General features: G+C 42.6%; 2 protein-coding genes across 2 annotated transcripts; both read right to left on the reverse strand.

The window, feature by feature from the left end:
- Window positions 1-858: 858 nt before the first annotated feature.
- slc16a3a (solute carrier family 16 member 3a) lies at window positions 859-6,632 on the reverse strand (the record flags this gene model as incomplete). The annotated part of the gene is made up of 5 exons (XM_083677248.1): window positions 859-4,281; window positions 4,603-4,783; window positions 5,272-5,897; window positions 6,120-6,263; window positions 6,410-6,632. 5 exons carry the CDS (start codon window positions 6,630-6,632, stop codon window positions 3,911-3,913), a joined length of 1,545 nt encoding a protein of 514 aa, XP_083533374.1. The 3' UTR covers window positions 859-3,910.
- Window positions 6,633-13,892: 7,260 nt separating this feature from the next.
- Window positions 13,893-17,856, reverse strand: LOC310809622 (heat shock 70 kDa protein-like). Its single transcript, XM_083676979.1, has 2 exons — window positions 17,747-17,856; window positions 13,893-16,670 (listed from the first exon to the last, which is right to left on the reverse strand). The coding sequence occupies exon 2, from the start codon at window positions 16,645-16,647 to the stop codon at window positions 14,740-14,742; it is 1,908 nt and encodes a 635-aa protein (XP_083533105.1). The 5' UTR covers window positions 16,648-16,670; window positions 17,747-17,856; the 3' UTR covers window positions 13,893-14,739.
- Window positions 17,857-21,349: the final 3,493 nt, after the last annotated feature.

Here is a 21,349-nt window from a genome sequence, read left to right on the forward strand (position 1 = left end):
CTGCATTAGCCACTGTATGCGTGTAGTATGATGATGATGATGATGATGATAGTCTGTGGAGGGGGTTGGAATGCTTCTTCACTCCATTGTAGTTTTGGGTAAATTAGTTTTAATCCTCAACTGGTAGTCTCAATTGAAAGTCCCAACTCATTTCTCTCCCCTGGTGTGGGTGTTATCGTGACGATAAACGCAAGTACACTTTACGTGGGATCAGTTTGTTTTTCAGGTCTGTTATGTCTCTTTTTCTCTCTGTCTCTCATTTGTTTTCCCTTTTGTTTTTTTGTTTTTATTTTCCTGGTTGATTTGAATTTGCGTTTGACTGTGTGGTGGAGACGGTACCTCACGTCCCACGATGCATCACTCACTGTGGAGTCATGGGAATCTTCTCGCCCTGTAAGATTTTTGCTCCTCATTTGTAATGCCACTGTATTTGTGTATTTTAAAATTGTGTAAATAAATTAATAAGTACTTGTACTCTTGTCATTGTTTCAGTGGTGTGCAATGGGATGATTCAGCCATTCAATGACGGACAGAAGCTTGTTCCATGGAATTTGATTTCTTCACCTTGATAGGATTTCCTGTCACAGTTTTGTCAATATGCATATGCATTGACCTAAATTGCATTTCATTGATGAACATTGTGTGGTGTGACTTCATTGATGAACATTGTGTGGTGTGACTATCCCACCACTAGGTGACACTGTTGCACTAGATTATCCACCTGCTCACCATGGTCACAGGACAGTTATACAATAGGTCATGGTGAACAATCTGAGCTGCTCCCTCAATTATCCATACGAACAGGGCCTCAACACAGGAGAAATAACAACAGAATATGTATTTATTCTCAAGGTCATTGTAAAAACAGACAGAATGTATGTCACGGATAACATTGTGCAGTTTGTGTTTGAAACAACAGTGCAACACATTTACACACAAACATAAACAAACGCAGTCCTGAAACATTTCTGTAGCATCACTAGAAGGGATAGGTGGGCGTCATGTCAATAGTCAAAATTGGCTTATCTCTTTTAGTCTCATCTGCATTCATGTGGAAGAACTGGTCAGGTGAAAGCAATGGTGAATCCCTGCTGTGAATTCACACTCAGCCAGCCTGGGTTTTCAGATGAAGGAGAGGAGTATTCAGTTCCACAACATGGGGTGCATCTACAAAGTCTAATGTCGCTTCCTCTCTCTGTGTCCTGTCCTTCTCCTGCACTGATATGAACACACAGCAGGATAGGTGGAGGAGACGTGGGCCAGTTCTTTCACATGATTGCAGATGCAGGAGAGGAAGCCTGTTTGATTCAGTATGATCAACGGAGTTCTGAAACTAACACTTGCGCATGCTGAGATATTTGTGGAATTTTATAAATGCAATAAATAAGCTGAGTTGAGAGAGGATGTGTGTGTGTGTGTGTGTGTGTGTGTGTGTGATGCGATGTGATGTTGCAACTAAAGAGGAAGCTGAGGCAAATGTCTTCAAGTGAGGTCATGATGCTGTCTCTGATATCGAGTGCACTTGCAAGCTCCCTCCTCCAGACACATCCACACACACGCAGCAACACAGCAAAGGGGGAGGGTACAGAGAGCTGCTCCTAACACAAGCACAAGTGACGTCAGCAAAACACCAGACAGTTCCCCAGAGGGTTTAACATGGCAGTTTATTTATTCATTTCTCTTTAATGTGAGGGTGAGGGTGAGTCATCAGATGGTAAATAGCAATTTCAGTTAGTGGCTGAAGGAAAGGGAAATGTATATCACCCCAGTGGACAATGTTGAAAGCAACTGCGGCTTTCTTGGACCAGCTCTCTTTTGAAAAATAGATTTGTATCTGACTGAGAATAGCCTGGATAAATAAAGATTAAATAAATAAAAAAGTGTCCGAGTGGACAACAGCCATCCGGCAGTGATGTTACACTGGATACCCGATATGGGGTGTGTGTGTGTGTGTGTGTGTGTGAAAAGTCTTAATTTCAAGTGTTTAGAAACCATACTTTCACAGTATGGTCAGCATTTCCTGTATCTAATAACTGCCATAACTGGCTGAAATTAAATTATAAAGATGTAATCTATAAATCCTGACAGGGAAATGTAAACCTTGACTTTGAATCCTTGTTTAGATCAATGCTTGTATTATTGTACTTTCAATCTAAACCTTTAAAGGTTTTTTGGTAAAGCTGCCAACAGACATGATAACCAAGTTAAAATAATGCCCAGAGCACTACATAACAGCAACTTAGGAAGACATAGCAACATGTCTAAATTCAAGTTATGGTAACACTTCAGTATAGAAAACACTTATTCAGTATCGGAAGCAGTAATTGTTAGCTTATAAGGTAAGGATTTTTCTTATCCTCATGTTATTAGTCATGTAGTAGGTGGCCAGTTTTATATGATTTCAGCAACCCTCTAACCAATGGCTCACATCTGGGGATCGAACCAGTAACCTTGCAGTTTCTGGCTAGCCTCCCTAACCTCAAGGCCAACATTGACACCAATAACATTGCTGTGTGGGTGTGTATGTTTGGGTTGTCTTGAGGGGCTGGGTAGAAACCAAACCCTTATAAACTACAAATTAGTACCTAATACGTGTTTCCTCATTTAAAGTGTTACCCATGTTATCTTTTACAAAATAGTACACAATGTAATAACAACAGTGATGTTCAAGTAATCGAATAGAAATCATTGTGGAACCAAGACGGGTTTACGCCCTGCTTGAGGAATACTGACTTTAAGGTATGAATATACTCTAAAGACAATAATAACAGTATTGGAAATGTTGAATGCCACTATCGCTATTTGTGTCTAAGATATCGTATTGGAGGCCATTGCTTCCTCTGGAATGTCTAATGTCAGCTAGTTCTCCAATGACAAGATTTTTACTGATTCAACTGGGAAGCAACCACGGGTACATGACCCTTTTCTGTCGACATAGTTTATGTTATGTGAACCACACAAACAAACATGTCACCAGTAGTAAGATTAATACCCTTAATACCCTTGTCTCTGTCTCTCTAACTCTCTTTCACACAGTATAAAATACACCAGTAAATGCAATCCAGTATACAGTATCAATTTGCTCTCATTCTGCCATCTCTCTCTCTCTCTTACTCTCTCTCTCCCTCTCAATCAATCAATTCAACCACTTATTTACATTAACATAATTGTCCAAGACCACAACAGTAACAACATTACCACAAGATAAGTGCTTTTCAATGACGCCTGGTGATTTCAAACACTAAAGCGTTGATGTGAATGCTGGGCCAAAGTGAAGCTGTGCCGTGAGCCAGGAACACCATAGTCTTGCATTGCTATTCACCTCTACTTCAACTGTTCAACACATCAGACACACAACTTTTCAATATTCCCCAATACCGATGGCTTTAAATCTCCGTGCCATCCATCCACATCTTATTTATCCATTCACATTCCCTCAAGCTCTCTCTCTCTCTCTCTCTCTCTCCAACCAAGAACTAATCTACAGTAGGTGTTCTTCAATGTTTTGAGATAAGGTTCAACTAAACACCTTCTGTGGGGGGAGAACCATATTCTTGTGCAGCAACATGATCTTACAGTATTATCACAAAGGTTGTTTTACACTTTATCACTTCATCTTCTACATGGCAGTGCAGAGCATTTATCACTTAACACCTATTTCTTTTCACGTGTGTGTGCGCGCGCGCGTGTGTGTGTGTGTGTGTGTGTGTGTCAGTGTTATTGGGGTGTCTTGATATGGCACAGCCCCATAAGGAACATCTACACACACAACAACTCAAATAAATACAGGAGGATGGGAACAGCTCTGTCTTCCTTCTTAGCATACTTCAAAGTAGAAGTGCCATTGGCTGTTTTAAAGTTGAATGTATCTAGCTTAGTCTGTCGCTAGACTCAATATCTCCTCCTCCCCTCACAGACAGGTCTCTGGGCTGGAGACCACAACGCCATTTTGTTCGGGTTCTTTCAGGAATCTCTCCACCTCCTCTGAGTCCACCATCGCGCTGTCCGGTCTGATCTCCTCCGTTGCCATCTCTTTCTTCTTCACCTCCTCTTTCTCTTTCGCCTCTTTCTCTCCTTTCTCCTCCTCTTCCTCAGGGGTCTTGCCGAGCTGCTCCATCTCGGAAGCCATCGTTCCGTTCTCCAACTCCGCCGCGGGTTCTAATGGTTTCTTCTTGATAAACAGGAAGTTACACGTGGCCAGCACGATGGCCGAGAGGACTACCTCACTCCCTGCCAGCAGGAACACGTACATGTAGTTCCTGGTGGCGTCCAGCAACCGACCTGAGGAAACATAGAGACAAAGAGAGAGAGAAAGAGAGAGAGAGAGAGAAAGATGGGGAGGAAGGAAGGAGAAAAGACAAAAGGGAGGCAGAATGAGTAAATATAGAGATGGACAACAAGGGGAAGGGAGATGAAGAGAAAGAGACACAGAGGACGGAAAGATCCAGAGAGGATCTAAAAACACATTTCAAAGGACAAATGTGGAGCAGTGGGCTCACTGTTTGTGTTTATGATGGTAGCAGTGCTGTAGTAGTATTATGTTTTTGTAATCATCAGTGGTTGAGTTGCATTAGTAGTGTTCTTGATAGTGTTGCTGTGTACCTGCTCCGGGCGGTCCCACCAGTACAGCAATGGCCTCCATAAGCAGAACCAGGCCGATGGCGCTGGAGAACTTCTCCGTTCCAACGATCGCCATGAGAACCTCGAACTGCAGGGCCCCCACCATCCCATACGAGATACCGAAGAATATACAGAACACCACCAGAGATTGGTAATCTTTCGACTGTGGAGAGGAGAGGTGAAACCCACAGAGTTAGAACAAGTAGAAGAATAAGTAGACATAAGTAGACAATGGCGGATAGGTAGCCATTGATGCGCCATTGTCAGATTTGATAAACTGACGTTTATCACATCATCTCTCAGAACTCTGTGGAGGTGTAAAGGTCTTTCATCACAATGATGCAATACAGCGGGAAATCCAGGCCTTGAAGTCTGTAGCACTGCTGGTTTTGACGAGATAGTCAGGTGAGTGACTCTCTGGCCAATCAAAGACTTTAACAGGTCAATTAGCAACCAGGGAGAAAATAAAACCTGAAGCTTCACAGACCTCGAAGCCGGCTTTGAACAAGCCAGTGATATAGTATTGGGACACTAAAGACAATGGTATGATACATGAAGATGAGTTTCGATGCAGGGACATTTTGACAAGAAACATCTTGTTTATATCCATGACCATTACATTGCAATCAAATCAATATATTGTCACTTTACCTGTGATCCCACCAGGTCCGTGCAGCCGTTGAAGAGCATAGCAAAGCTGAAGAGGTAGACGACGCGGGGGCGAACCCACTTCATCCCTGCGATTATGCCACACGTGGGCCGGGCGAAGATATCTATGAACCCCAGGATGGTGAGAAGCAAAGCAGACTTGGTATCCTCATTCCCCAGCTCTTTGGCATAGCTCACCACAAAAACTGGCGGCACGAACAGCCCCAGCACCATAATGGAGGCCGCTATGGTATAGATGAGGAAACCGCGGTCCTTAAACACAGTGAAGTCCAACAGCTTAGCTTTTGGCTTCGACTTGGTCTTCTCTACCTCCTTTCCTTCCATCTCTCCATCCCCTTTTTCTTCACCTTCGACCTCAAGCTTCTTGGGGGCCACCAGGGGCCTCATGAGGGCCCCGCAGGCGCAACAGTTGAGCAGCAGGCCCCCCAGGATGAGGAAGCCCCCCCTCCAGCCGTAGTTGTACTGGAGGACCTGGCCCAGGGGGGAGAGGCAGCACAGGGCTACAGGGCTCCCCGCCGCTGCTAGTCCGTTAGCTAGGGGACGCTTCTCACTGAAGTAGCGGTTCAGCATGATCAGAGACGGCTGGAAGTTCAGCGCCAGGCCCAGACCTGTGGATAGAATAGAGTTGAGTCAAGTCGAGCAATAGAATAGAATAGAAAATAATAGAATAGAGCATTCATTGTACTGTATAGTACCTTGTCTTTAATAACGTTTTGAGAAAACACTGAACTGGAGTTTAAGTAAACAGTGTGAAAATGTATTGCTGGTTGCAGTGTTTGTGTTTTTGATTCAGAAGGTATTATGTAGGGCAAACACAGAGCAACACTGACCTGTGATGACACCGGTGGTCAGGTAGATGTGGATGATGCTGGTGGAGAACGAAGCCAGGATCATCCCCAGAGAGGCGAGTAGTCCTCCCACCATCATAACTGGCCGACACCCAAAACTATTCACCAACACACTGCAAAGAGGGCCTGCAGAGAGCAGAACACACACATTGAGTCTGTGTCTGTGCTCTGTACCTGTACGTGTGTGTGTGTGTGTGTGTGTGTGTGTGTGTGTGTGTATATTTTCCTGTGTCTATGTGACTCTGTGTGTTTGGCTCTGTGAGTGTGTATACCTGTGCCGTAGAGCATGGCAAGGAGTATGGAGGAGATCCAGGCTGTGTCGCTGTAGCCCACCCCAAACTCTCGTATCAGCTCCTTGAAGAATACACTCACAGCCTTGGGGAAGGCGTAAGAGAACCCAGTGATGATGAAACACCCGGACAGCACAGCCCAGCCCCACCCACCATCAGGGGCCTTCACCCCTCCAGGCCCCTCATCCACCGCCGCACCTCCCATGATCCTCTAGGGTTGGTTCTGAAACAAGGTTGAGAGAGAGAAATGGGTCAGCAGTGTATATCTGTGCATAGAAGTGTGACGCATAAAACAAGGAGCATCCAGTCTAGAGGGACAACTCATAGAAAAGTCTAATTAGAATCATTTATTAATTCAGCATATCTATGGAACAGAGAGTGGTAGGACAACAATATTTAGAAGGTACAGTGCATTATCGTCATCATGAAAATGCCATGTACAAGGACTGGTCAGTTTGGGTGTTCAACACAACCATCTGCAGAATCGGTTGGTGTCCCATCTAGTGAACATCTTGCCGTGTCTGTATCACAGCGCACTGTGAGGTGCGGCAAGCTGTGGAAGCTCACCATATCCTGGCCAGATTAGATCCAATTTTACAAACCATGATGCTATTTTGAAAACCTTGCATGCATTTTGACACTACAGTATATTCTGCTTACCCTGGCACACAGTCTGTAATCATCACATGCCACATTACAATGAATGAGAATTACAGGCAGGGCCTACTTCATTACAGCTTATAATGGCCAGCAATGGCTCCAGGGAGAGCCATAATGGAACCCAGAGATTTACAGTTTCACTCCAGCAATGGAGACAGCCATGGCTTTTATGGCCACATCCACACATCACCACCATGGTGTGACACCAGCCCTGCCAAGCATGTACCAGGGTTATTTACTGCCACTGTGCTGCCTAGGAGTTATCTTTAGTGCCAGCCAGGGTTTCTTTATTCAAGGTTTCCTTTTTGTACGTTGAACTAATGCTGAGAAGAGATATTCTACTTGCTTTTCTATGTAATTAAAACAAACTTTGCTATCTACTGTAAACCCTTTTGCAAAATCCTAATTCAGTTTAGCCTGAGCATGACAGGGGGGTTGAAACCTTGACCACCAGGTGCTATCTACATTTATTGAAAAACTTTGTCTCAGAGCGATAAGCCAAGGACTGGTAATAAGATGTGATAAAGTAACTGGCCCTAAGGTTAAATCAAAGCCTCTCTAACCAAATTCAAATTCAAAGCGGGCATAGATGGACCCCATATGTGGCGTGACAGGCTTCAGGGAAATAAATGACCTTGAATTTGTTTACCCTGTGAGTTCACAACATTAGCCTCAATCCTTTTATCATGCTTGGTAGGCAGTTAAGTACCACTCCATGGCAACTTCTAACTGTGGAAAACCAGCTAATATATTTGCATATTTTGGGGGTCTCTACATCCAATCCTTAGATGGCATGAGGCCAGTTTGAGACACAATTCTAAACCGGTTTTATTTATCTGAAGGCAACATAAAATGACACCCTATCCTTTGATACTGTTCCTCTTCCCTATCCCCATCTTGTCCCCAACGTAAATCTCAAGGACAGCTTAGCATTCCTGGCAGGTCCCGCCCCTGCCACAATAGTCACGATTGTGCGCTCCTTGAAAATATAGGCTATGAGACTTGATCTGCGGCAGTGGTATCCGTTGCAGGGTATAAGATGTATTTACTAGATATTATGTATACATCTAATCACAGTATAGATCTATAGCATCACTCTCATTTGGACATCTGAAGACCGAAACACTGGTCCCGACGGTAGCCAAAGCCTGAAACCATAGGTTTCTCTCTCTCATGCTGAGAGACTGAATTCTGATCTAGGTCGTAGTACAGAAATTGTGTTTTTTGTTTATTGTGGGGTTTGCCTCAGCAAATAAGATGAAAAACCACTGTGGGGGGGGGGGGGGGGGGGGGGGGTTCCTGAGGGGCTTACATGCTTTCACTGTCAGATGTGTGTGTGTGTGTGTGTGCATTTGTATAATTTTTGGAAATAATTGTTTGAAAATGTTTGAAACATAAAGAAAAACACAGTATTTGTTCAAGCCCCTCAGGATGCAACGGTCTGTAATGTAAGAGAGCTGAGAGAAACGTCAGACGATGGGTGGAGTCAGCTCTTTTGTTACACCCATGATTATGAGCATAGTATGTCCTGTTTCAATAAACCAGGGGATTTTCCCCAACAGGGTCATACCACTTCCTCTCAGAATGGGTGTCGGTGCTGTGGCTTGCGAGTTGCGGCTTCTCTGCAATGAACTGCAATACAACCACTAAATATTCAAATGACTTAAGAGACCAGTCTCTCTTTAGGCAGTCTCTCTGTTCCATTCCATCACACACTGTATAGGTAAGTCCAATGACTGAGGACATTTGCATTTGCATACTCATTACATGGTTATAGACGTCTCTCTCTCTCTCTCTCTCTCTCTCTCTCTCTCTCTCTCTCTCTCTCTCTCTCTCTCTCTCTCTCTCTGTCTGTCTGTCTGTCTCTCTCTGTGTGTGTGTGTGTGTGTGTGTGTGTGTGTGTGTGTGTGTGTGTGTGTGTGCGTGCGTGACTGAGGCGCGCTAGTCGATTATTCGGTTAACTAGGCTTGGGTTACACACATCTCCAGCACTTAGGACTAGGCTATTTATGTCATGAAACACTCTTTTTCATAAGACGCTTTAATTAAAATTTCTCGAAGTGACTTGTAGCGTGTGTGGTCGGATGAGAGATTGACTGGTGTTGTTGATCAGATTCAATGACCGTGAAAGAGAGCAACACAGCGTCTCCTGGCAACTTACTCATCGCAAGCCTCCGTTGATGAAGTAACTGGAAGTGAACACCAATTCCAAAAATATCATATTAGTGTGCAATTTGGCTACTCTTGTCCCTGAAAGATCTACGAAGTAAAGTGGTTTCATCGGCTTCACACGTTTCATCATCTAAACAACTGTTTAAACTACGCAGATGCTGAGTCCATGTTGTGGGCACTATGATGAGAGGTAAAACTCGAAGCCGGTGGAGGCAGTTTAATGCGCTAAAATAATCTTATGGGGAACCGATTTGCGCATAATGTCTGGATACATAAAAAGGACAGCATTGGGCCTATATGAATAATGTAATTTTCATTCATGTCATTCACCACACACGTAGCTCCAGTGAATTGAAGGACACATTGGCCGTTGAGGGAGAAATTTCCCGGAGATATACATCGACGTCATTAAAGTCACACCACTCTATGATTCGCTGTGATGCGCAAAGTTACGGTTTTACTTACAATGTTTATTCCAACGACTGTGTTATAATAACAGTAAAATAGTGTGCTAAATGTTTCAGACAACATCAACAGGCGAACCTTCACGTAGGCCTACTTATCCTCAAGGTAGTTAAAGTGAAAGACATCGATTAGGATCTATGATGATGACTCGGACTCGCTCTAAGAATAACCTGTTACATCCTCGAACAGGACCTGGGGGTGCGTCAGCCAGTGTCACGATGCGCGCATAACGGTTCTCTCAAGGACTCAATTAAATTACCCAACAAGGGTAGGCATACTTTCGGTTAAAACTGGAGGTTTCTGACACCGAACGAAATATACATTATAGAAAGCAATATGAATTCTTAGCTCATATTTGTGTAGGAGTGATTTTGCGATTCAAAACCGTCATCATATCTTACCATAGGCTACTGCATCCTTCCTCTCTATGTCGTGTATTTTATTTTAGGCTACATACCTCAGTTACTTAACCGACCTTATACTGTAGCAACAGCAGACTTCCTCCCCACATTGACTAAGTAACCTATAAGGGCATGATGAGAATATCCTCATTATCTAATTATTATGCCACTATATTATCGCCTCTCCCCTTCTCCCCATGCTACTTTATAATAATGATGATCAGTGTGGTACCTACCTGAGTGATGCTCAAGCAGCGCGGCTGTATCCCGGTCCCTTCCTCTACCTTTGCCTTAATACCATTGAATCACGTTTGTTCCTGCACGTACGAGAGACCAGAGGCGTTCATGTGAAGAAGGAAACCTCCGCTCACTTCCACAGAAGGGCCGCTGGGTCCTAAAGTCTGCCGCGGAAAGTGACAGTCAATTTCCTGTTGTTTGACTCAACGCCCTCACGCGTTCACTTCCTTTCCTATTTTATGCATGTTCCCTCATCGAGCTCCCTCGCGCGTCAGCAATGGCTTTACACAGTACAGTACTATGCAGCATAGTGGCATCTGTGTGCACCAGTGTGCATGACATTAGATGTGAATGACTGCTCTACTGTGTGAAAATGTATGTGATAATATGGTAAATATGATAAATGATAGAAATCACATGAGTGATTATCTTTAGAATGGTTTCACCCACATAATGCTGATTGTCTAAAATCAGATTAAGAGTAGTGTGAACTTAACACTTAAGAATCATTCATGGATTCTGCTGCTTCCCATGACAATTGTTGACTATGGCCTTTCACCACCAAGATCTGGATCAGTCGAAGCAACAGCCTTCACTGAATGAATACATAAGTAGTAAGTAGTCTGAGAGCAGTTCAGAAATGGATGCCTGCCAAAGTTAAAGCCTTGGCTCTACACTCAGTTTATGCTGAGTCAATATCAAGTAGGCCTACATGACACACTGACACCAATACTCAATCAATCCATTAATCCATTAGATCATTCTGAATCCAGTTGTGACTAAAAAGCTACATCCAGGTGTAACCGAGTTGAGATGGTAAACTCACTCCTCAAATTCAAATACCTGTCAAATTGCTAGCTTTTTGACAGCGAAGCTGGTTAACATTGGATATTTGAGGATACAGTCACGTGTGTTGGCAAGTCAGAGGTCGCAAGTTTGAGACTCGGTCGGAGTCCAGTAACTGGGGAAAAGAGGAACGGCGTGTCCTCATGTGATAAGTGTAACCGAGTTGAGATGGTAAACTCAAGTTAAAATATCCCCACCTGCGCTGTCGCATCGCTAGCTTTTCAGTAGCATAGCTGGTTTACATCTGGTATTTGAGGAGACAGTCACATGTGTTGGCAAACCAGAGGTTGCAAGTTCGAGGCAGCAAGTCAAATTGCGGGGCTACTGTTTTCAACAACTTGTCTATTTCATAAGCATGCAAGAATAAGGCCTTGGCACTCAGTCTGGTTCTGTGGGTCTCTTATGTACTACATACGCTATTCAACTACAACACTATTAGATATCATAGGATTCTGACAAAAAAGTGAAAGGAACAGTTACACTCAGGCTGTTCATTAAATGGAGAGAGAGCTACAACCCTGAAGCATGGCATTATCATGAAAGAGTTATAATGTTTTATATAGAGCTACATCTTTTGAAATTCCACGTTAACCCCTTGTTATACTACAAGGGAGGGGGGGGGGAGACTACTTTCTAAATAAAGCCTGAACCCAGGTTACTACCACTGTAACAGCTCACTGACTGTGGGCATGTACACAACAGCACTTTGGTTAGCATAGCCTCCAGGGCTCTGTGGTCTGAAATGCTCTTACATGAAATGCCCTTAAAATGCCCTGAAATGCCCTTAAAATGGTCTCCAGGGCATTGTGTGAATCAATCACTACTGCCATTCTGAGAGCTCAATTCATTGTGGAAAACATGTTACTGTTAGACTCCACTGTGTTTGAGTGAGGGGCATGCTGGGAGATTGTTTGCATTCAGATCTAGGTCATTTAAGTATAGAAAAAGTCACATACCACAAAATAACACTTTTTGGCTAGTGTATTTATAATTGTAATGTGATATCTCATATTGAGTGGAAACATGTGGGCCTGCCATTTACCTGATAGAGCTCTGGATGCTCCAACATCTATGTACTAACACACATTTTCATAGGCAAACACAGTACTGGTGAAGACATTTCCATAACCCAGTAGAGTTTTGTTTGGTAAACATGTCCAGTTGGAATTATCCAATCCAGTACAGTACAGTCATTTATAGTGTCCATCCACAATGCTGTATGAGCCCCAAGGCAGGTCGGCATAAGGACAGTCACATGTGAAATCTGCAGGGGTCACCGTATTGCTATGTAAGGGGTCCCTGGGGGGCTTCCATGCTTTCAGTGTAAGGTTTTGACACCTGTGTGTGCGTGGATGTGTGTGTTTGTATAATTGTTTTAGTGCTTGAAACATAAAGAAAACCACAGTATTTGTTCAAGCCTCTCAGCATGGCAACATGATGCAACGGTCTGTAATGTAAAAAAGAGAGCTGAAAGAGACGTCAGACGATGGGTGGAGTCAGCTCTTTTGTTACACCCGTGGTTATGAGCATAGTATGCCCTGTTTCAGTAAACCAGGGGAGTGTCCTCAACAGGGTCATACCACTTCCTCTCAGAGTGGGTGTCGGTGCTGTGAAAGGACACCTTTGTAGCTGCTCTAACCCTCATAAGGGGGAGGAGGGTACATTAAAAAAAACGATTAAAGACTTGGTTAGTTACTGTACTTATCATAAATACAGGTGACTTTTACCTATGGCAGATCACAGGAGAGAATAGTATGTCAATAAAACCACTCAATATTCAATTGACTTAAGAGACAGGCCTTTGGCAGTCTCTCTGTTCCATTCCATCACATACTGTATAGGTAAGTCCAATGACTGAGGTTATCTGACACATTTGCATTGCTCCTGTGTTATAAAGGATACTTGTTACATGGTGGTTCTACTGGTAAGTGAGATGCAGCTGTGTCTTCAGTGAAGGGGTATTTTTGTGAGCCCCCTGGCAACAAACCACACAGAGTCTAGGAGACAGAGAGCGTCACATTAGACTACCTCATCATGACACAGCAAAACAGCAGAGGACCTCAGAATCACTTGTTCCTCATTGTGTCTGTGTTCGTCATTCAGCTGGGAGCAGCTGAAGGTCATGGATGGAGTTAGATTATGTGGTAAACACGGAAAAGGATGTAATCTCTTGTTATGTCACTGTCAGTATCACACTGATGAATTATTGGGCTGGAGTGGTTGGTCTTCTTTGGTTAGTGATATTAGCTTACCACCTACAGGGGGATAGTTTAATGTGTTTACATAATTCCTTTTATATTAATGTGTTGTTGTGACTCTGTAAAATGCACTTAAAACTCAAATAACCTTGAAACTTGAAACATCAGTATCAGTTGACATGCTAGCCAAGGCAGCATCAATGCAAATTCAGTTCTGGTTAGCTTTAGACGTCTCTGTCTTACTCCTTTTTATCTCTTCCTCTCATGCTTGGAAAATCTTAACGATGCATTCTTTTGTTGACATTATTGTTTGTCTTTCCAAAAATAAGTTATTCTAAAATAAATCAGCAGAATGATTTGTTTATTGAAACAGTCCAAATTGTGAAGGGGGGAGACGACAAGTCAAAAAGCATTATGCAGAATCAGTACAAATCTATTTGTCGCCACCTAGTGTTTCAAATCAGACATGAGCCTGCAAAAGGACGTGTCTGACACATACGGTAACGTATTGTAATTGTACAAATATTGTAATGTAAATTGCCATGAAATATACATTTAAAAAAATGTGTGACCTATCGCTTATTTTCAAACTTTTAACGGAGGGAATGATTTACTTAACTGATCAGTAACAGCAAAGAGGTACTCTCTTTGGTAAGAATTTCAAAACAATAAGTAAGTAAATAAGATACAACTACCGTATCTTTGTGGGAAACATATTTTCTTTATCTATGGTTATCTTGGCAGTGCAGTAAGCATCTAATAACAAACTGGCATACACAAAGGGACTTTTCAACATTTATTTTATAAGGCATAGTTATATCAAAAAGAACAGTTCTCAATCAAATATTCCAGCATATTCTCCATTTCAGTGCACATTCACAATATATATATATATATGTTCGTGATTACATAAAAAACCCAGGGAGATTTTAGGGTAATTCTGTTACCGCACATTGAAGCTGCACAGTTCTTAAAATAAATCATTTTCAGTTAGAATTGTTAGAAGCAGTCCTTGTGCATAGAGTTGTATAGTTTGTTAAACTTTCCTATCAGGGGTTTTTCTTTGGCATAAAGTGAAACATTTAGTCCCAGGGTCATTCTGTTATTGTGGAATTGCCAAGCTTTAATTTTATGCGCAATGTCCAGCAATGCACATATGAACAGACAGTAAAAGTATTTATCAATGTGTTCTCTTTCCCCTTTAAATGTTGACAAAGGCTTATTTTCTTTAAGAAAACAGGTGATATGTTTAACATTTACCAACAAACACAAACACATCAGTATTCATTATGAACTACAAACAGGCATCGATATCGCAACCAAATAGGGCCACTTTAGTCCACCTCTTCAATGGTTGGCCCCTTGGAGCCAGCACCAGAGCTGGCACGTTCCTGTGCTCCCTGGTACAAATTGGTGATGATGGGGTTGCACACTTTCTCCAACTCTTTCAGTTGATGCTCATACTCCTCTTTGTCAGCCAGCTGGTTGTTTTCCAGCCAAGAAACGGCTTGGTTACACATTTCAATGACTTTATTCTGGTCTCCTTTACTAATTTTGCCCTTCATGTTCTCGTCTTGTACACTGCTCTTCATGTTGAAAGCAAAGGACTCGAGGGAGTTCTTGGCAGCTATCTTTTCCCTCTGGATGTCATCTTCAGCTTTGTATTTGTCAGCGTCCTGCACCATCCTCTCAATCTCCTCTTTGCTGAGCCGGCCTTTATCGTTGGTGATGGTAATCTTGTTCTGTTTACCTGTGCTTTTGTCCGCTGCAAACACATTCAGAATGCCGTTAGCATCAATGTCAAAAGTCACCTCAATCTGAGGAACTCCTCTTGGAGCGGGCGGGATTCCTGAAAGCTCAAACTTCCCTAGAAGGTTATTGTCCTTGGTCATGGCTCTTTCCCCCTCATAAACCTGAACCAGGACCCCAGGCTGGTTTTCAGAGTATGTGGTGAAGGTCTGGGTTTGTTTTGTAGGGATGGTTGTGTTGCGTTTTATGAGGGCGGTCATGACTCCTCCAGCCGTCTCGATACCCAGCGATAGAGGTGCCACATCCAGTAGCAGCAAGTCCTGGACATTCTTGGAGGTGTCGCCCATGAGGATGGCAGCCTGGACAGCAGCACCATAGGCCACCGCCTCATCTGGGTTGATGCTCTTGTTTAGATCCCTGCCGTTGAACAAATCCTGCAGGAGTTTCTGGATCTTGGGGATTCGGGTGGAGCCTCCAACCAAGACGATGTCATGAATCTTGGCCTTGTCCATTTTGGCATCCCTGAGGGCTTTCTCTACAGGCTCCAGAGTTCCCCTAAAGAGGTCAGAGCACATCTCCTCAAAGCGGGCCCTGGTGATAGAGGTGTAGAAATCAGTGCCCTCAGACAGAGAGTCAATTTCAATACTGGCCTGGGAGCTGGAGGACAGAGTTCTTTTGGCCCTCTCACATGCTGTGCGCAGCCTCCTCAATGCCCTCTTATTCTGGCTAATATCTTTCTTGTATTTCCTCTTGAACTCTTCCATAAAATGGTTGACCATGCGGTTGTCAAAATCCTCCCCACCCAGGTGTGTGTCACCTGCGGTTGCCTTCACCTCAAAGATACCATCCTCAATGGTCAGGATAGACACGTCGAAGGTGCCCCCACCCAGGTCAAAGATCAGGACGTTGTGCTCTCCCGATTTACCTTTGTCCAGGCCGTATGCAATGGCAGCTGCTGTGGGCTCGTTGATGATCCTCAGCACATTCAGCCCAGCGATCACTCCAGCATCCTTAGTGGCCTGCCGCTGTGAGTCATTGAAGTAAGCGGGAACAGTGATAACAGCATTGGACACCTTCTGCCCAATGTAGGCTTCAGCAATCTCTCTCATCTTCACCAGGACCATAGAAGAAATCTCCTCAGGATAGAAGGATTTGTTCTCACCTTTGTAATCTACTTGAAGTTTAGGCTTTCCTTCATCGCTGACAACCTTGAAGGGCCAGTGCTTCATGTCAGATTGCACCACCTGCTCATCAAACTTTCGGCCAATCAGTCGCTTGGCGTCAAACACAGTGTTGTTGGGGTTCATGGCCACCTGGTTCTTGGCCGCATCTCCAATGAGTCTCTCTGTGTCTGTAAAGGCCACATAGCTGGGGGTGGTTCTGTTGCCCTGATCATTGGCAATGATTTCCACTTTCCCATGCTGGAACACCCCCACACAGGAGTAGGTAGTGCCCAGGTCAATACCAATAGCTACACCATTGGTTGAGGACATCTTGACAGCTCGAAGTTAGTAGGCTACAAAAGAATGAGAGTAGATATTAGAGAAGTATATTTAAAATGGAAAATTTTGCAAATCCTTTAAATTTTCCATATAAAACTGCATAGCTGAATTGTACCCCTTAACACCCCACTCAGTGATTTCTGTATAGCAGAAGTGTTCAACTGCAGGCTACTGATTCCACATTTTTGGATGAGCATTGCATTCTGTTACAATAAATAATGATTAATATGGCGCATTCGCAGCAATATTCAAACAAAATGTTATTTAGCTATAACTAGGCTACTATTGTACTGGGAGCAACATAAAATCACATAGTTTGTCACCCCACCCGTCTATTTACCGTCTATGCGTTAATCTGCTATTCTATTCGTTTTACCAGTGCAGCGCGTACAGCGACTATTTTTCTAAGTGGTTGTACAGACTGTACGAACTTACTTTTACCCTTGGATAAGACAGTTTTACTACTCTCATTAAAATATTCAGAAAGTGATTTTCATTAAGATGTATATTTCATTCATTTACATTTCCGAAAAATATTGCTAGTGCCTTATTAACTTGTAAAACATCTATATATGACGTGCGATTGATTACTCTTGCCCAGCACAAAGGGTGGACCGTTTTTTTTTTCTTACTTACTGTATACATCAGGCAAGCTAATTCAAGCACATTTAGGATATTCTACTATTCAGGCAGATTAAAATAACCTGAATGACGGCATAACATAATCAAGCTAACCACGTCTTAATACAGCATAAAAAAAAGAGTAAACAGCACACCATAAAATATCTCCTCCTGTGAACTAGCGGTAATGAACCCAGAATCTGTATTATGGAGAGTTTGAGACTATGTAGTGGTAGGCCAAATTGTGATGACATTGCCACAGTTAATTAATTATAAGTGAATCTACTCTGTTGTCTCACTGCAAAACACCTTTACAGCTCGTTATTTTTACACACCTATTAATAAACACGAATTACAAATGTATGGCTAATATTACCGATGATATTGTTTATAACAATACAATTTCAACAAGATGCAGCATTAATGCAGCATTAAATCAGACTCGAAAAACGTCGGGCTGCTTACTTACAGTGTATGAAATTAGGAAAAGGCTCGTCTCCTCAACCCTCGCTGTTGAATCGTATTTCTTGTGTCAATGTCCAAACTGTGAGAACCTCACCTGTATATATGTCATTGGTGTTGTTTTCTCGATATTTCTCGGTCTTTCAGTCCGACTACTCACTGACCAATTGGAGCGCAGCATTCCGGTGCGATGACGCGTGCATGTGGAGAACATGTTGGAAACTTCCTCCTCGTTCTACAGTGTTGTAGGCGCTTCGAAATTTGCGAAGAATGCGATTTTACTTTCACTTTTATTATTAGGTAGGCTTGCTTCAGCAAGTCCAACTATTGATATTCGACACACTTATTAGGTGGGGTTGCTTCAGCAATTGTTCTTCGACATACTTATTATTATTATTATTATTATTATTATTATTATTATTATTATTATTATTATTATTATTATTATTATTATTCCAATTCTACCACCTGCTACTCCTCCTACAAATGTTAAGCTATTCACACCAATCCAACTATTCACACCAATTAAAACATGCAGAGAGGTCTAACTCGCATTGCAGAACTCATTCTTAGAATGATTACACAACAATGCCTTGGCTACCAGTTGTACCCCACTGAAACCACTCAACCAACCAACCAACCCTGTACCCACTCCACATCTATCTATCTATCTATCTATCTATCTATCTATCTATCTATCTACAGTGCCCTCCATCAGTATGGGAAAGAGGAAGCAAGTCTTCTTTTAGCTCTATACTCCAACAGCTTTACACTCAGTTTATGCAGAGTCAATATCAAGTAGGCCTACATGACACACTGACACAATACACAATGAATCCATCATCAGATCGTTCTGAATCCCTAACCCTAATTTGGTCTGCCAGTCGTAGCGTAGCTCCTTTGAATGCACATGGGGATGCTTTATTTAAACCAGAGATTAACAGTAAAGTTAAACACAGGCCAACTTTATATCCAAATTCCAGTTGTAGATTGACATGGCAATGTTGTCACAGTCACTGGGGAGAAGAGGAAGGACGTGTCCTCATGTGATAAGCCTTGGCTCTCTATATACACTATTCAACGACAACACTATTAGATATCATAGCATTCTGACAAAAAGTGAAAGGAACACAGTTAAATTCAGGCTGTTCATTAAATGGGGAGAGAATTATAACCCTGGTCGTTGGGAAGCATGGCATTATCATGAAAGAGTTATAATGTTTTATACAGAGCTACAACTTTTGAAATTCCATGTTAACCCCTTGTTATACTACAAGGGAGGGGGGGGGGGAGACTACTTTCTAAATAAAGCCTGAACCCAGGTTACTACCACTGTAACAGCTCACTGACTGTGGGCATGTACACAACAGCACTTTGGTTAGCATAGCCTCCAGGGCTCTGTGGTCTGAAATGCTCTGACCCCTTAAAATGGTCTTCAGGGCATAATGTGAATCAATCACTGCTGCCATTCTGAAATCCATTAATTGTGGAAAACACCACACTGTTAGACTCCACTGTGTTTGAGTGAAGGGAATACCGGAAGATTGAGTTTGCAATCAGATCTAGGTTGTAGTACAGAAATTGTGTTTTTGGTTTAGTGTGGGGTTTTAAATGTTTGTCTCAGCAAATAAGATGAAAAACCACTTCCGTTTGTCCTACTAAAGTGGACATATCTCACATACCACAAAATAACACTTTTTGGCTAGTGTTGAGTGGAAACATGTGGGTCTGCCATTTACCTGATAGAGCTCTGGATGCTCCAACATCTATGTACTAACACACATTTTCATAGGCAAACACAGTACTGGTGAAGACATTTCCATAACCCAGTAGAGTTTTGTTTGGTAAACATGACCAGTTGGAATTATCCAATCCAGTACAGTACAGTCATTTATAGTGTCCATCCACAATGCTGAATGAGCCCCAAGGCAGGTCGGCATAAGGACAGTCACATGTGAAAACTGCAGGGGTCACCGTATTGCTATGTAAGGGGTCCCTGGGGGGCTTCCATGCTTTCATTGTTGTGTGTATGTGTGTATGTGTGCGCACATGCGTGCATGTGTGTGTTTGTGTAATTGTTTTAGTGCTTGAAACATAAAGAAAACCACAGTTTTTGTTCAAGCCCCTCAGTATGGCAACATGATGCAACGGTCTGTAATGTAAAAAAAAAAGGCGATGAGTCAGCTTTTTTGTTACAGCCGTGGTTGTGAGTCTATGTCCTGTTTCAATAAACCAGGGGATTGTCCCCAACAGGACCATACCACCTCCTCTCAGAGTGGGTGTCAGTGCTGTGGCTTAGATAGATAGAAACTTTATTTATCCCTAGGGGAAATTCAGGTTCCAAGTAGCTTACAGACATAGAGACATCACACATAACATACACATACAACATACAACATACAACATCAGCAGGATTGTAAACAGGCGAGGTGCAGTTGTAAACGTCTTTGCAGTTAGAAGTGGCTTGTGGCTTCTCTGCAATGGAGTTGGCACAGTAAAATAAAGGACACCTTTGTAGCTGCTCTAACCCTCATAAGGGGGAGGAGGGTCCATTAAAAAATGATTAAAGACTTGGTTAGTTACTGTACTTCTCAGAAATACAGTTGACTTTGTGGCAAATAATAGGAGAGAATAGTATGTCAATAAAACCACTCAATATTCAATTGACTTAAGAGACAGGCCTTTGGCAGTCTCTCTGTTCCATTCAATCACATACTGTATAGGTAAGTCCAATGACTGAGGTTATCTGACACATTTGCATTGCTCCTGTGTTATAAAGGATACTCGTTACATGGTTGTCTTTCTACTGGTGAGTGAGATGCAGCTGTGTCTTCAGTGAAGGGCTATTTTTGTGAGTGAGAGTTAAACCACCACACAGAGTCTAGGAGACAGAGATTCTGAGGTCCTCTGCTGTTTTGCTGTGTCATGGTGATGCTGTTTTACTGTGTCTCACCATGACACAGCAAAACAACAGAGGACCTCAGAATCACTCGTTCCTCATTGTGTCTGTCATTCATTAATGAAGCTGGGAGCAGCTGAAGTTCATGGACGGATATACCATACTGACAAGAACTGTACCAACTATGCCTTTCTGTGGTATGGGTTACCACCTCTTCTGTTTGGTTGTTTAAACAAGGGTGACACTCATATGGGTACACTTGAACGTTTTTAAGAGGTTGATTTTCAGGGTTTGCGTGGAAATCAGATTAATCAAAGAATTGCAGAAAATAATCTTTAAAACACCATTACTTTTCTAGATGACCTGGCGCGGCATGATGGAAAGTTAACAAATCGCACTCGTTGCAACTTCAGAAAATTGGCAAGAAAAAAAATCTAATAATGTAGATAAGCGGGAGGGACTACACGTCAAAAAGCATTATGCAGAATCAGTACAAAGTTATTTGTCGCCACCTAGTGCTTCAAGTCAGACGTGAACCTGCAAAAGGACGCTTTTCGCGTGAGACACAGTATTGTCATTGTACAAATATTGTAATGTAAAATATATATTTTTTAAAAAGGCCTATCACTTATTTTAGCTACTTTTAACAGAGAAAATGATTTACTTCAACTGATCAGTAACAGCAAAGAGATACTCTCTTTGGTAACAGTA

Source organism: Argentina silus (genome assembly GCF_951799395.1).
Source record: "Argentina silus genome assembly, chromosome: 9".
Taxonomy (NCBI): Eukaryota; Metazoa; Chordata; class Actinopteri; order Argentiniformes; family Argentinidae; genus Argentina; species Argentina silus.

Excerpts from the sequence above, each read along its gene's own strand:
- LOC310809622 (XM_083676979.1), bottom strand. The coding sequence starts at position 16,647 with ATGTCCTCAACCAATGGTGTAGCTATTGGTATTGACCTGGGCACTACC.